Source organism: Crinia signifera, chromosome 4 (genome assembly GCF_055691185.1).
Source record: "Crinia signifera chromosome 4, ASM5569118v1, whole genome shotgun sequence".
Taxonomy (NCBI): Eukaryota; Metazoa; Chordata; class Amphibia; order Anura; family Myobatrachidae; genus Crinia; species Crinia signifera.
Window position 1 is genome coordinate 38,171,121 of NC_139220.1, and position 16,959 is coordinate 38,188,079.

The window sequence follows — 16,959 nt, forward strand, 5'->3', positions numbered from 1 at the left end:
CAAAGCACCCCAAAATCTGTGCCCCAATTTCTCCCCAGTACAGCAATGCCTCACATGTGACCAAAAAATACCATTTGGGTGCATGGCAGGACTCAGAAGGGAAGGAGTGATTTTTGGATTTTGCGGCTCAGATTCTGGTGGAATGAATGGTGGGTGCTATGTGGCATTAGCAAGACCCCCGAAGCACGGTGAAATTATGAACCTAATAATCCATAGATGTGTGGTATATTTTAAAACACTCCTTTATACATAGGCCGGGTTTGTCGGGGCAAGTGTCACACTGGAAAATAGTTTGCTTTCTTATTCCCTTTTTATAGCAAACTTTGCACCTTTTTTGTGTCCTGCCCTTATTTCCAGTGGAGGGGATTTCATCAGGAAAATGCTGCCCTGGTACAATACGGGGGCCAGTACTAGAAGTACTGGGGCCCTCTGCCTGCTGGTTCCCAAATATTAGGCCCTTTATGACTTCCTCTTGAAAGTGCATAAATGTCCCCCTCTGGCCGGTAGAACGGAATAGCACGTAAGCGTTATACAGTGCCATCTGGATGATATACACGGCCAGCTTCTTGTACCAGATTTTTGTTTTCCGCAGGGCACTGTACGGCTTCAGTACCTGATCTGAAAGATCCACTCCGCCCATGTACCTATTGTAATCCAGGATACAATTAGGTTTTGAGGTGTGGGTACTGGTACCTCGTACAGGGACGGAGGTGGTACTGTCTCCGTGAATTGTTGTCAGTATAAGGACATCCCTCTTGTCCTTATATTTGACCAACAACATATTTTCGGTGCATATTCCCCTGCTTTCACCCCTTCTCATTACTTGGGCAATGTGCGTTTTTGGGAGGCCTCTTTGGTTCTTGCGCACAGTACCGCAAGCTGCTGTACCTCTTGAACCAAGGGCCTTAAACAGGGGGATGCTAGTGTAAAAGTTATCCACATAGAGGTGATAACCTTTATCCAGGAAGGGGTGCACTAAATCCCAGACAATTTTTCCACTAACACCTACGAGGGAGGGGGGGCATTCTGGCGGTTCAATTCTTGAATCCTTCCCTTCATATACCCTAAACATGTGGGTGTACCCTGAGGTGCTTTCACACAGCTTATACATTTTTATGCCATACCTTGCCCTCTTACTGGGAAGGTACTGGCGGAATTTAACCCTTCCTTTAAAATGTATAAGGGACTCGTCAATACAAATACATTTTTCAGGGATGTACATCTCTGCAAATTTGGCACTGAAATGATCAATGACCGGCCTGACTTTGAATAGCCGGTCAAAGGTGGGATCATCTCTGGGTGGGCACTGTGCATTATCATTGTAATGCAAAAATTTAAGGATTATCTCAAAACGAGCCCGAGTCATGGCCATACGGTAAAATGGGGTGCTGTACAGAACATCTGTACTCCAATATTGCCTAATTTCTGGCTTTTTTACTATGCCCATATGAAACACCAGACCCCAAAACGTCATCATCTCTACTGCATCTACAGGGGTCCACCTAGCAAATGATGACGTGGGGTTTTGAGCAATAAACTGCTGGGCATATAAATTAGTTTGGTCCACCATTAAATTTATAAAATCATCAGAGAAAAATAATTTGAAAAAGTCAATTTCTCTGAGACCTGTGGAATCAAATTGGATTCCTGGCATGGCCAAAAACTCAGGAACCTGGGGCTCAAAATTGTCTGGTGGTGGGGTCCATACGAGATCAATTATTGGGGGGGGGGGGTCTCAGCTGCTCTACGGGGGCGTCTTTGAGGGGGTCCCTCATCACTAGAGGAGGAAGAGGAGCTTAAGATGAATCCTTCAAATTCCCCGCTTGCCTCACTGGCTGTGTCAGAGTCAGAGGCAAGCATGGCATATGCCTCCTCCGCTGAATACATTCTTCTGGATGACTGGGATGACATTTGGGATGACATTTGGGATGCCATTTTTATTTTTGTGTTTCTGGTAGTGAAATGTTTCAACACGTGTATAGTGTAGGGGGGGTACAAACTTTATTTCAACCCGGGGGGGTATGTAGTGTGTAGTGTGTAGTGTGTATGTAGTGCAAAAAAAAAAAAAGGTCCTGCGCCAAAAATTGAGCACAGATGTTGGTCAGTAACGTCCGTCATTGAACAGCGCTCAAAGGCAACAGGAATTTGATTAAAAAAAAAAAAAAAAGATCAACCCTGTGCCGAAAAAGCTGATCAGTGATGTACGTCACTGATCAGCGCACAGTGGCCACAGGACACCCACAAAATCACAGTGTGTGTAAAAAAAAAATTAAAAAAGACCCCACAGCACCCTCAAAAAAAAAAAAGGTGATCACTGATGCGACACTGATTACCAGTGAGGGGCAGCAGGTGCACAACCTTTGGTGCAACTGACAGTGCAACTGGCAGCAACTGACAGGTATATATAAAAAAAAAAAAACCCTGCACCCCCAAAAAGTTGCTGATCAGCACAGATATACTGATCAGCACAAAAGGGGGGGTAGCAGACACAAAATATAGCACTCTCTATCACTCTCTGTCACTATCTCTCTCTATCTCTCACTATCTATCACTCTATGACACTGCAGCAGCAGCACTGACAGTTATATATATATATAAAAAAAAACCCTGCACCCCCAAAAAGGGGGGGGGTAGCAGACACAAAATATAGCACTCTCTATCACTATCTCTCTATCTCTCTATCTCTCACTATCTATCACTATCTATCACTCTATGACACTGCAGCAGCAGCACTGACAGTTATATATATATAAAAAAAAACTGCACCCCCAAAAAGGGGGGGTAGCAGACACAAAATATAGCACTCTCTGTCACTATCTCTCTATCTCTCTCTATCTCTCTCTATCTCTCTCTCTATCTCTCTATCACACTGCAGCAGCAGCAGGAAGTCACAAGAAGTCAGATCCAGGAAGCATCCAGCACACTACAAGCAGTGATCAGGTGATCAGGTAAGGTATTTGCAAGGATCAGGTAAGTATTTGCAAGGATCAGGTCAGTATCACGGCAGATAGGCACGGTGACCGCTCTGCACGCAATTCCAGACCGGAATGGCGTCTGCAGCGCAGTCACCGTTAGTTTAAATGTCGCGCCTTGGCTGTGATTGGCTGTCGGTCCGACGGACCAATCACAGCCTTGGGGGCAGGTGGGGTGAGGTGTCGTCGTCACCGATGACCCCCTCATGCCCCCTGACGCCCGGCGGTGATTGACACCTGTGTTACCGAGCGTCTGATTCGCTGGTAACACAGGAAAACGCTGTGAATGGCTGTTCACACTGAACAGCCAATCACAGCGATCGCCGACAGGGGGGCGGCATCGCAGCCCCCCCTGGGCATGCAGGGACATGTCAGGGACAGCAGACATCGTCCCTCTGTCACTGCGTCTCTAGACGCAGTGACACTTTAAAGTCATGACGTACATTTATGCCATGTGTCGGGAAGTACATCCCGACCATGACGTAAATGTACGTCAAATGTCGGGAAGGGGTTAAGGATGTGCGAGAGAGCGCATTGCAGTAGCGCACGCAGGGGGGGTTTCTGAGTACCCAGAAAACCCTCCAGGAATATAAGGGACCGAGTCTGAAAGCTGAGGGTCCCCTCTTTCCAGGGGTACAAGAATTTTAAAAATCTGCCCTAGGGAACCTGAGATAACTGACTTCAAAGCAGTGGTCCCCATCCAAGACTGTTAATTACTCTCCCAGTCAGATATTTCAGTTTCTGTCTGATGTAGAGCTTTTCTGAGGGTATATTCCAAAAGCTGGGACTCTCCCCCTTTGATGGACATTAGTAGCTTGTCTCTACTGTGCCCAGAACCAGGTTACTGCTCCAGGTCCACACTCCTGGTATGTAGTTTTATATACTGGTTGGCAGATTGCTCTGCCTCCTGAACTCTGATCCCCTAGTCCCCAATTCCATTTGGTAGGTGGGATTCTCTAGTTCTTAATTCCATTAAAATCTAAGAAATCTATTTCCGGGAACTGAAGATATCTGCAGTCAAGCAAGCTGTCCTCCCACCAGAAAATTATGAATAATAAGCCCACTCCACTATACACTCCTCCTCTGCATATTAAACATCCTCTACCACCCTGGAAGTTATGTATCAGAGCCCCTTCATTCAGCCCAATGTCCCCTTCTCCCACCCCATCTCCCACCATATGTGCAGTAAAGGGGTAATAAGTGGAAATTACTGATCCAGGCCCTACATGCTGAGTGGTTGATATAATACCCCCTACCACCCGCGGGACATCAAAGCTTCCGCTCATAGCATCACCCTCCCCTACCACTGGAGGATAGGTAGGTGCCCCAATACAGTGCTATGCCCAGGGGTCTACTCTGCTGTTATGTATATATATTTATATAATTATTATTATTTATATACATTTGGTCTATCTATAATACTTTAACTGACCGGCATCTACTGGGTCACCTAAGTGTCCATCTCCGTGCTTTGCTCTGCCCCTCTCTGGAAACCCCCTTCTGAAAATCCTGCGTTTGCCCCTGCATCGTTAACGATATTCCGTGTACACATTAGGCTATATTGTGAAAGATATCACTCAGAAGCCCCTTTCTGAGCAATATCTTTCACAATATCTCTAGGGTATATGGGGACTTTAAACATGTTTGAGGTCTCACAGTCAGAGACCTTGTTCTTGTCTTTTGAGCCACTCTCACAGAAGCCAATGAAAAGTTGGGCCAAAGCAAAGAAAAAAGTGATTTATTTAATGGACATCCTTATATCACTATAGAGGAAAGCATGGATGGTGTAAGGGCAGTATGGTTGGTGTAATGGTTAGCATTACTGCCTCACAGCACTGATATCGTGGGTTTAAATACCATTATGGCCTTGTGTGGAGTTTACATATTTCTGTGGTTGCGTGAGTTTTCTCAGGGTACTCCGGCTTCCTCACACATACCAAGAATATACTGGTAGGTTAACCGGCTCTCAACAAATATGAACCGTAGCGTGAATGTGTGTATGTAAATGGGCAGACTAGATGGTCCAAATGGCGGAACTTGTGGGATATGGGCCCATGTTCAAAGATTTAATTTAGGCCCCTCTCCTCCACTCCAACCCTATTCTAGGATGCAAAAGAGAAACACCCCCATTTTTCGCTCTTAGGGGATTTAGTACATTTCTATCTTCATTCTTACCTGTTTTATGCTGTACTGGTGTCAAACTTCTTCTTCCTGCCCTCCATCCCAGACATGGCTTCAATGTTTTTCCGCCAATCAGTCACTTCAACAGCTTTCTCCTGTGGCAGAAGAAAGGCCAAACAAGTTACAAACATAAACAATGGAATAATAAAAAAAAGAATCCATCGTATTAGAAACTGTATAACAGAAATGTACGGTTTATTCTGTAACAACAATATAATCCAGGGAAACCTGCGACAAGCAAAACAATGTCCCGATTTGCTGCATTAAGCAGCTGGGTTTGGGGCCATGGTGATGTAATCAACTACCAATTGCATCATCAAACCCACAAACTGGGTGTGTAACTGGGGAAATGAGAAGCTGGTTCAGGAGTGGTGGCATAGGGCTGATTCAGACCTAATCAAACGATTGCAAATTTTCAAAGCCCTGCAATCAGGTATATGCATACTTGCCTCTCTGGGAGAAGCCCGTAGAAGCAACATGTTGGTGGGAGCGGAGACAAGGCTGACATTACCAGGCCCTGCCCCCATGTGACAAAAATGCTGTTATTTGCAGGCCCGCAGAGAGGGGGTAGGGATTAAATGACATGAAATGCCGCTACTCGCATCCTTTTACCCCTGCCTGCTCTCCGATGACCCACAAATTCCAGTAAATGAATCTGCAGGAAAGGCGGGTGCGGGGGCTCTGGGCAGCAAGCGAGATACTTGTACACCTTCCCAAGTATCTGCGAAAAGTAGCTAGATTGGGGATTTGCTTACAAATCAATTTACAAGCCACTCGTCGATTTACTCAGTGTCTGCAATAGAAAATGGCTGATGGGGGCTGGAGCTGACGTCACACACCCTCCCCTCAAACGCCTGGGCACACTTGTGTTTTTCCCTGACACTCCCAGAAAATGGGCGGTTACCAGCCCCAAACAGCGCTTTCTGTCAATCAACTTGCGAATGGCCAGTGATTTGAAAAAGTTGCAGGCCTTGATCACAGCATGTAACTAGTAACTATTATGCCACCTAGGTGGAATAATATAACAGGCGCTTTAAGGTGAGTGGTTTGGCGAGCTGCTACCACCGTGGGGAGGTCAACCCCCAATAGAAACAGAAATACAAGTACACAAGGGTGGTGGGGCGCTAATACAGAAAAATATGACCAATTGGGTATTACAAGTTATTTTATTATTACTGATATAATTTTTTTTTTTTGTGATGTCTCACATTAAAAGCAATTGCATGAAATTAATATCATTAATAGTAAACACTGGTGTACAGCCCGATATACTTTATAAAAATTGGGGTACAAATATGAACAATAGACAATAGACAGTTTCTCACTTGTTCCTGAGGTTACTCTCCCAGATGGAAATATGTATAAGCTCACAGGTGGTTTAGGGAGAACTGGATTGGCGGGTGTTCATAAACCTGACCGGAAAAAAAGGGCCTGATCCTGATTTTAGGGGATTTTTTTTATATCAGTAATAATAAAATAACTTGTAATACCCAATTGGTCATATTTTTCTGTATTAGCGCTTCACCGCCCCTTGTGTACTTGATCACAGCATACCTCCCAACTTCTTGTAGATGGGAAACGGGACCCTTGCGCTGAAAAGGGGGCATGACCTATGCAAATTAGCGTCGGGTGTATGCAAATTATTCACCCACTGGGCCACGCCCCTTTTTACACCCGCTGAATAGACGCTGTGCACATGCGTCTATTCCTTTAGGCTGGGGGCTGATGTAGCTTCTGTTATGCCTCCACATAGGCCTTTATTCAGATCTGATCGCAGTACAAATTTTTTGGAAAATGCACTGCAGGTGGGGCAGATGTAACATGTGCAGAGAGAGTTAGATTTGTGTGAGTTATTATGTTTCTGTGCAGGGTAAATACTGGCTGCATTAATTTTACACGACAATTTAGATTTCAGTTTCAACACACCCCACCCAAATTTAACTCTCTCTGCACATGTTACATCTGCCCCACCTGCAGTGCACATGGTTTTGCCCATTTTCCAAACAAATTTGTACTGCGATCAGATCTGAATAAGGGCCATAGTGCTAGCCATGTCCCCTATTTTGGTAACAAAGTTTTCTGTGAAATATCCCTTTCCCCCCAGACAATTTGGGCATTTATGAATCTAGCTTACTGACAGAGAAAGTGCTGCAGAAGTAAAAGTAGTCACAGGCACAGAGCCGCAGGCCGCTAGTAAAACTGTCATTGCTAGTTTTGTTATTACAGATTTACGGGGGGTGCTGCAAAGGTAAAAAACAGGTTTAGTTGGATTTGTTATTTGAAATGGTTTTATTACTTCATTTAATTTACTACCGGAGAAATACACCCATTTGGAAGCTGCTGTGCTTAAGTCACACGGTTTTCCAAATAAGGGTTTTGTTCTGTCATTTTGGGAACACTGCCTGCCAAACTACAGTTACTCCTCGCAGAAGGAACATTCCAGGATTATGTCTGTGCCTGCGATGATGGAAGCAAGGAAATGCAGGGCGCTGGGAGAACGAACATTGAGTCTGTGCAGTCAACGGAGCTGGAAGCTTCTCAAGGCTCATCCAGATTTACAATGATAGCAAATGTTTTCATAATCTCCCATAAAGTCTGCAAGTTACGGGTGCCAAGTGGGTGAGAGCGGGTATTAATTACCTTAAGGGCTCGGCAGGGTTCTGGATCAGCTGCTGCGTCTCGCTCCTACTCGGCCCCATCGTAGCTGACCAGCAAGAAGACCAGAAGGTAGAAGCAGTGCAGAGGTCAGCACTTCACAGAACTTGGCGGAGCCGTTTCACCTTTTGGGGCTGACCACTAAATCATTGTATGTGGTCTGCTATCCACATACGATCCACATACAGACTAGCTCAGTGTGTATGCATGACATGCTCGCTGGGTTGGGATCATTTGGTCTATTGCATTATGGTAGAAAGTCATTAGGTCGAATCCATTAGGTCGACATGCTAAAAGGTCGACATGATTCTAGGTCGACATGGGAAAAGGTCGACATGATTCTAGGTCGAAAGGTCATTAGTTCGACAGGTCATTAGTTCGACAAGGTCATTAGTTCGACATTGTCTATGTCGACATTCACAAGGTCGACATGGGGTTTTTCACTGTTTTTTTACCTGAATGTCAACGCAGTCGACATGGACACAGTTTAAAGTGCACTGCATCCCCTCGCATCGCTCGCTGCGCTCGCTATGCGTCGGGCACGGTGCCTCGCTACGCTCGGCACACTATTTTATTCTCCCACCACGCCCTAGTGGATGGTAGGGCATGTAATACCGCCTGTCGGCACATGTTGGCTCAAAAAACAGTGAAAAACTCCATGTCGACCTTGTGAATGTCGACATAGACAATGTCGAACTAATGACCTTGTCGAACTAATGACCTGTCGACCTAATGACCTTTCGAACTAGAATCATGTCGACCTTTTCCCATGTCGACCTAGAGTCATGTCGACCTTTTAGCATGTCGACCTAATGGATTCGACCAAATGACTGTCGACCATAATGCAGTAGACCAAATGACCGCATCCCATGCTCGCTTCAGTGGTCACTTGCGAAGACGCTAGGTCTGATGTGCTGCACTTTAGACCTATTGACTTTGCGACACCAGGGATGTCAATGAAGGACAGAACAGTGTTTGTTTCATCCTTAATTTACAACGCTCCGGTGTGTATCTGATCTGGTCTGAAAAGGATTCATTCTGATGTCAGTACTCACTCAACCAATCAGAAGTTTCTGCAGATCATTATCAATGTGAATTTTGATCCATTTGAATTTGCACCTTTTTTGTTTGCCACATGTTGTGTGACCGCCTCCTTACTGTACACAGAAAACACTTACATCCCCCCCTTTTCATATTTCAGGGTACATTGACAGTTTGCGTGGGGTTGTCACATCAGATGCAACAACCCCAGCCTGGGCTTTCCCTGGCAGGGTCACATGATAAGACCAGTCTCCGGCTTCCTGTCTCCCTCCTGCTGATCATGCAGCCCTGTTCGCTGACCGGATCCTTGTTTTCAGAGATTGTGGCATTCACAATGAAAACAAACAAATCTATTTAAATTATTTACATTAAATAGAATTAAGATTTATTTTTTAGAAAAATAAAATGTTCCTTTGTGTATACTTACTAGGGTGGCCAATCCTGGGTTCGGGATTGGCGGGATCAATCCTGGGATTGGAGTATAAAATCCAGGGATTTGGGGATTATCCTGCACATGCGCTGTTCCCAGCGCTGTTCCTGACCCAGCATGCAGCCTGCGCAGCGTGACTCAGTCATAGGAACCCTCTCACCACCCGACCCAAGCACCGGCATCATACCTGCCGCCTGCCTCCAATCTGCCTCCGCACTGCTGCTGCCTGCCACCCTCCGCCGCTCCCCTAAAGTAAGTCAATGTGGGGCACAGGGGCGTTTTTCTTTTAAGGATGCCAATATGGAATTCCGGGATTGAAAAATTGCCCCGGGATTGGCATCCCTAATACTTGAGATGACATGATGCAGGTAATGATCAGCTACTCTTACATTCTGGTATTACAATGAGTAGACAAGGTACCATTATTTAAGTGGACAGCTCCCATTTAAACAGTTAGATCAGGCATTGCCAAAGTACAAGTCCCATCATGCCTTGCCACGGTTTTGCTATTCGGGAATGCTAAAAATATGGCAAGGCATGCTGGGATGTGTAGTTTCACAACAGCAGTTTGGCCATGCCTGAGTTAAACAATGGACTCCCAATTGTGTCTATGAGAGGTGAACTTATACCAGGCAACATACCTTCTCGTCCTCCTTTTTCACCGATTTCAGGTTCGCCCTCAAATCTAAAGACACCTTGTGTGTGGATCCCAACAAGGCTTTCAGCATGGCGTCCGCTGAAATGCGGACTCTGCGCAGAGTGGGGCGCTTGAATTTTCCCTTTAGGTCAAAAATCTTTTGACTTAAAACGTCAATCTAAGGGGAAAGAAAAGAACAATCCGGTTGAACATAATGTCAGATCAGAGCAGTAACCTTTGGGGAAGATGTATCAAATCTTGGTGGGAGATAAAATGGAAAGATAGAAAGTTACAAGCAATCTGCTTTAAACTTCCATGTTACATGATGGGGAAAAAACAGAAGCTGGTTCATTAGTAGTCTTCCACCAAAGTTTGTTACATCTCTACTTTGGAGAGAAAGCTTAAGCCGTGTACACACGGTGCGATGTGCTACGCAATCTGTGACTAGATAATCAAAATGACCTCGCAAGTTAGCCATTGCAGGCAATAGCGATGTGTGGCCCGGCCGCGTCGCTATCACCCAGCAAAATAGACTCTGCAGGCAAGGCCATTTTGACTATGCCGCACAGTGTAGTGTATTTGGCCAAATCGGCCATGACCTTAGTCAACATTGGGCCAAGTCAAAATCGGCAAAGTCAGCAGGAACTCCCAAGCGCCCCTCCGCTATGGGACACTGCTGGCCCCAGGCAGGCCACGGGAACATCCCCGAAAACCAGGATGTTCCCACGGTAAACGGGACGGTTGGGAGGTATGAAGCTGCTTTTTCTTCAAATGGACACAACCATGCTGCAGTGCAAGTGGGGAGGATGAGCGAGTTATTTTGTTTCTGTGCAGGTTATATACTGGGTTTATTTTTACAGTGCAATTTAGATTTCAGTTTGAACACCCCCCCCCCCCCCCCCAACCAAATATACAATCTTTGCACATGTTGCATCTGCCCCACCTGCAGTGCAGCATGGTTCTGTCCATTTGAGAAAAAAGTAGTTTTGCGGTCAAGCCTGAATAATCCTACAATTGGGGCACAGCCACAGGTCCAAATGGAAAGCACCAGTTAAAATAGATACAAGATGGCCCATCATAGAGAAGTATATATGTATACAGTAGAACAAGAATAATTCAGGCTAATTGGGTATGAGTGCAGATCAGATAATCATTTTATTTGAATATAATAATTGGAACGGTTTTTAACTACTAGTTCCCAAACCAACGGAACAACATAACCGAAATATCAGCACCGGCGGCTGTGTGTGCCCGAATGGAGCAACACTTAAGTTGCTGCATTGGGTGCCAACTAGTGGCCGGTGGTGCACAATACACCTGAATTCTCCCCCATAGAGGTAAGAAGTAGTGTCAGACTTTTATCATATTGGATGTAAAGCTGGGTACACAGTAAAGGCAATATGCTCCATGAAAGATATCCTTAAGATTTCCCTTGAGCTCCCTACAAAAGATATCTTCAATTATATCTTCAGTGGCCACATCCAGGAGTATAGCTGTTGTTGACCTCTGAGGTAACCTTAGATGTGCGTGGGCATTCAGAAGGAAGTGGGCAGGCAGCTGACATCCGTTGATGCCAGTTGCTCGTCCCCAGCGCCCACATCACTGGGTGAATTCCATGGGAACGCCCAGCGTCTTCACGGGAACGCCCATGAAACGCTGGGCATTTCCATAGACGCGACTAATCCACCGCCGCCCCATGCCCCCCCCCAGCCGCAACCTTGGGAACGTGCACCCAGCGAACAGTCTGCTTGTCGTGCCCGCACACACCTGGTGTATGCACATGGGCGGAAATGTGGCTGCGCATACGCAAAACAGCAGTCCTTGCGAACGGACCAGAATAACCCCCATAGTGAATATGCACTAGATCAGGCATGTCCAACGTTGGCCCTCCAGATATTGTGAAACTACACATCCCAGCATGCTTTGCAATAGTTTTAGCATTCTCTAATAGCAAAACTGTGGCAAAGCATGCTGGGATGTGTAGTTTCACAACATCTGGAGGGCCAACGTTGGACATGCCTGCACTAGATGATATGCACAAAAACATCGTCAACAATATAACAATATAGTTATCGTGGATACCGTCTTGTGTGTATTCACCTTAAGTATACTTTTTTCTGGCATTTTACCATACAATTTAGTATTGTCGTTAGCATTATGGCTTGTAAAGCAGGAATGGGGAACCTTCGGCCCTCCAGCTGTTGTGGAACCACACATCCCAGCATGCCTTGTTACAGTTTTGCTATGTGGCCATGCTACAACTGTTGCAGGGCATGCTGGGATGTGTAGTTCAACAATGACTGGAGGTTCCTCATCCCTGTTATAAAGCATCAAAGAAGGATTTGATGCTATATTAAAAGTTAAAAAGGCATGGGGTCATTGTAGCCATTGTACAGTAGTAAAAACATGTTTCCTAGACATGATCTGTACCATGGGAAAAAAAATATGTGTGGAGTCCTAAAGCCATCTTTCTGGGGTCTCTACACGGGACTATTTCAGGGTATTTTCATGTGAATGTGTGTATTACTGCACTCTTACTTCCAAAGAGTTCTTTTTGACCTTCTCTTCGATGTTATACCGTTCTTCGTCTACACTGTCGATCTGTTTATGAAGTTTTTGGCATAGTTTCTGTAAAAAAAAAAAAACAAGAAATATTAAAGATAATTATATTAGCGATGTACTGCAACTGTCATGCCTAAAGGTGTATAATATAGTCACGTGACGTTATTGATAACGGTATATATTAATGAGCATTTAGGAAAGACAGTGTGTTACCTGTAACTCCTGAATGCTCAGCCCATTGAGCTGTAGGGGTGAAACATTCTCTGCAAGCGTCTTTGCTTTCTCTTCTTCAGTTGCTTTAATCTCTCTTTCCAGATCCTCACTGGCTTTTGCCAGCATAAGAGTCTATCAGAATGAAAAGAAACCAATATACTGTCCAGTAATCCATTGATGATACATGAGAAAGTTCAAAATGCAAAAACTACCAAGTGATTCGACAGAATTCTATGGGGTCAATCCCATTAGTGCCAAAGAGTGCGAGATGAAGTTCGGGTGCTGTTTAAATGCTGAAAACGGCACCCTAATTAAGCCTATCTCGCACCCTTCCCTGGGCTGAATTAGCTTAAAATTGCTCGCACCCCTATGGAGGTGCGAGCACTTAAGCGAATTCAGCCTGCCGTAAAGTGTACCCGGTTCCGTGATGATTCACACATGCAAATCATCTGCACGTAATACGATCGACTCCTATACCTTATGTTGCTATGGAAACCTTGCTTCAGATATCTACTCACAAACCTGAAAGTTCTATATAAGAATAGTGTACAGAGTATAAATGCTGAACTACCTTAGAGGGAAAGATTTTACTAACGAACCCTCTACTCCTACTTGAAACCGCTTGAGCTATTTTTCCAGGGGATCTGAAAGATCTGTAGCAATTTAATGGCAATGGAAACAATGCCTCCGCTAGGAACTGGTGTGGTATAGGCAGGGCTATTTTTGTGCAGGCTCCAGCAGGAACTGAGGCCCTTATTCTAGTTCACTCTTTCAGACAAAATATTTCTTAGATGGACAAAACCATATGCACTGCAGGTGAGGCAGGTGTTACTTGTGCAGAGATAATTAGATTTGGGTGGGGGTTTACACCTGCCTCACCTGCAGTGCAAATGGTTTTGTCCATCTAAGAAATAGTTTGTCAGAAAGAGTGAACTAGATTAAGGGCCTCAGTTCCTGCTGGAGCCTGCACAAAAATAGCCCTGGGTATAGGGGTCTGACAGTCGGGATCAGTCATTATCCCGAAGTGGGGATCCCGACTGGCCGGACCCAGACAGCATGGCGAGCGCAACAAAGCCACCTATTCTATTCTCCTACATGAGCCACCTACGCGAGCCACCTATTCTATTATCCCTCTATGGGGGTCGTGGACCCCCACGAGGGAAAATAGCCGACGGCCGTCGGGAACCCGGCTGTCGGTGTTTTGACAGTCGGGATCCCGACGTCAGGTAAATGCCTGTCAGGACCCCGTCCGGCACGCTGTAGGTACAGAGGAGCCCTCTGTAAAATGGCTGCATATATGAGGACACATGGCTACTACTAAGTGCAGGGTGCAATCACAGTAGTAAAATTTGGGAGCCATAGCATTGAGTAAGTCATTGTGATCTGAACAATAATATTAATGTGTTTACTATGGTTTAGTAATAGACACTTGTACTAAGGTCATTTGCCAAAGTGTTATGAATGGAATTGAATAATTCCTTCCTCAGCCACCAGAGGTCACCTTTCCAATCAAACATGCCCTTTCAAATTGTACTTAACCAGGATGACCAGTACTACATTGCAAATAAAACAGTTTGGTACTGGTTTAAGCCCATGCTAACAGATGGTCCTGGGTGTGTGGCCACACTCTTGCTGGCCCTGTCTGCTCTCCTCCATTGCAGGTCCTGGCCTGGGTATGGCAGGCAAAACAGCCGCACTGCCTGATGGTCCAAGGAGTTACTAGCAGTGGTGGCTCCGGAGGTGCCAAAATTGATAGAGGGGCGCCACACAAACTGTCACTGCCAAACATCACCATCCAGGATGGACTGACAGTTGGTGTGGCTCCCTTCTTTGAATTTTGTACTGTGCTGCAGCCACTTTTGCTTAGCATCCTTAATAACTGTCTCCTGTAAGGTGGCAGCCATTTTGGCAGGACATTTTTAATGGGGGCAGGTCCAGGCAGGGGTTAAGTAAAGTTTATGAATGTTGAATAGGTATTAATGTTGGAAGGGGTGGAGCAATGAGACAGGGGTCAGGAGATGCCGGGCCTCAAAAAGGACAAGTAATTAAAATAGATAATTGACAACTGCTGTCTACAGCACCTAATTAAGTTTGGTACTTGTGTAGTTTCATGGTGGCAGGAAATCGCATGTGATCCGATGGCATGTGAGCACGTGCGATGCAATGGTACTTTTGTAGTTTCAAGTTTCCCCTGCCCGCGCATTGCATCACATCGCATGCGATCGGATCACATGTGCGATCGAGTCGCACGCGATGCGATTAAGCACAGTTAGCACACCCCCACTATCCACACCATGCGGTACGTGTCCTCCCGACTTGTTCATACCCCCACTATCTACGACATCGCGGAGTTGACTTTATAAAGTGTGGCGAGATGTACTAAGCCTTAAAAAGTGATAAAATGGAGATTGATAAACCAACAAAACAACAACCAATCAGCTCCTACCTGTCATTTTTCAAACACAGCCTGTGACATGGTAGTTAGGAGCTGATTGGCTGGTGGTTTATCACTCTCCATTTTATCACTTTTCAAGGTTAGTACATCTGGCAAATGCGTAGGACCTTATGATGTGCATGTGCGAGAAAGGGTCCGATGTTGGATCTAGGACAGCAGCAGACTGTCAGTGATTGGTTGTGTGCTGCCATTTGTGGGGCGGGGATAAAGCAGTGATGGCCTCATGCCACCGCCTATAGGGGGAGGGAAAAGGCCATGGGTCTCCGTCCATGGTCTGAGACTTCCTGGCCTCTGCGACAGGCAGCTTGCGCGACACAAGGATGGCGAAATCCACCTGATGGCGAGTGAGAGATCCAATGCTTTGTCCCAGAATGCAGATGGGATCAGTATTGCAGCAGGAGTCATCTACAGGTAATAGATGCCTCCTGCTGCATTACAAAACAGCGCTGTTTCCAAGGAAGCCCCAGTCATAGCAACTCCGGCCACATCTGAACAGACTTATCCTTAAATTTGTACTGTGTAGAACTCTCATTAGATCGCCAACTGCCGCTGCTCGCCATCCGCCAGAAGGGAGCGCACGCGTGCACCCTGTTCTGATGGAGCTCGCTGCTGCCCCCCACCACCTCCCCGCCGGTCCCCCGTCTCATCCGTAGCCCCCTGCACTCCCCCGTAGCCCTGCCAGCGGAGACAGGCAGGGATTCCGCTCCCCACCTCCGTGTGAAGGGGACGCGCATGAGTGTGAGTCCCCGTCAGATATAGCGCCTCTCCGCCAGCCTGTGCTAGCGTTTTCCTGAGCTGGCTGAGAGGCGCTACATCTGTATTCTTTTTTTGTAGATAGAACCATTACCTTTTACAATGGAAGTCTGCAAACCAATTACCTATGAAGACATTAAAAATGTGAATTATCCGGGCTGCCGATTTTGTCCTTAAGTTTAGTTAACTTAAGGACACCCGACCGCCGCGATGCCCGCGATTTACCCCCAAATCGCGGGCATCGCGTCGGTCGCGGCCGACGCGATGCCCGCGATTTCCCATAGACAGTAATGTTAAAATTACTGGACCCGATTTCCCATGTTAAATGTATGACAGTAATGTTAAATGATGTGCAAAATAAAATGCCAATGTGAAATGGGCCAATATGGTCATTTCACATTGGATATGTTTTGAAAAAAAATGTTTCATGGCCCCCCACCACCATTAACGCCACCCCGCTATTGACGCCAACCCAAAGCGTGGTGAGCATAGCGAGCCCGCGAGGGGCGAGGGGTTCTATTCTCAACTCCACGCCGACGTGGATATTAGGGGTATGAAAAGGTCGGAGGACGCGATGCCTGCGATTTTTCGGGTGCGATGAAAAAATCGGCAGCCCGGATAACTCACAAGTACCAAAAATTATTGTATACAGAGAGTAGGGATTGAGACTAAACACAGGTAGTGAATTCTAGAGGTTCCGGTTGATAGGTCAATAGGTCCAAATGGTCAAAATATCAATATGCGCTAGGCCATCATCGGCAAACGTTGACACAAGCAATATGTCGACATGTCATTGGTTGACACATGAGAAATCGGTATGAGTTTTTTTTATGATTTTTATATTTATCCAAATGACTTTCCATACTTTCCAATCCATGTGGTAAAAAAATGTAAAAGGAACTAAATACACTGCTTAGATTTTACTTTCAGCACTACTGAAAACACTACGGGGACTTGTGAAGAGAACATTACTCTCAGCATCACAGATCACCCAGAGACTCGGAGCAGAACTGATGTGTTCTAAGCTGCCTGCAGGCTCCTGTCAGACGAAGTCAGCTCA

At 45.8% G+C, this 16,959-nt stretch overlaps 1 protein-coding gene across 1 annotated transcript in view; it reads right to left on the reverse strand.

Moving 5' to 3' along the window:
• LOC146072285 (troponin I, slow skeletal muscle-like) overlaps positions 1–16,959 on the reverse strand; it is a 34,708-nt gene that overhangs the window by 15,334 nt on the left and 2,415 nt on the right. Inside the window, exons 3-6 of the mRNA XM_083179596.1 lie at positions 12,692–12,823; positions 12,455–12,544; positions 9,921–10,094; positions 5,148–5,248 (exon numbers count right to left, since the gene is read on the reverse strand). Coding sequence (XP_083035722.1) covers positions 5,153–5,248; positions 9,921–10,094; positions 12,455–12,544; positions 12,692–12,817 — 486 coding nt within the window. The 5' untranslated portion in view covers positions 12,818–12,823 and the 3' untranslated portion in view covers positions 5,148–5,152. The remainder of the gene's footprint in view (positions 1–5,147; positions 5,249–9,920; positions 10,095–12,454; positions 12,545–12,691; positions 12,824–16,959) is intronic.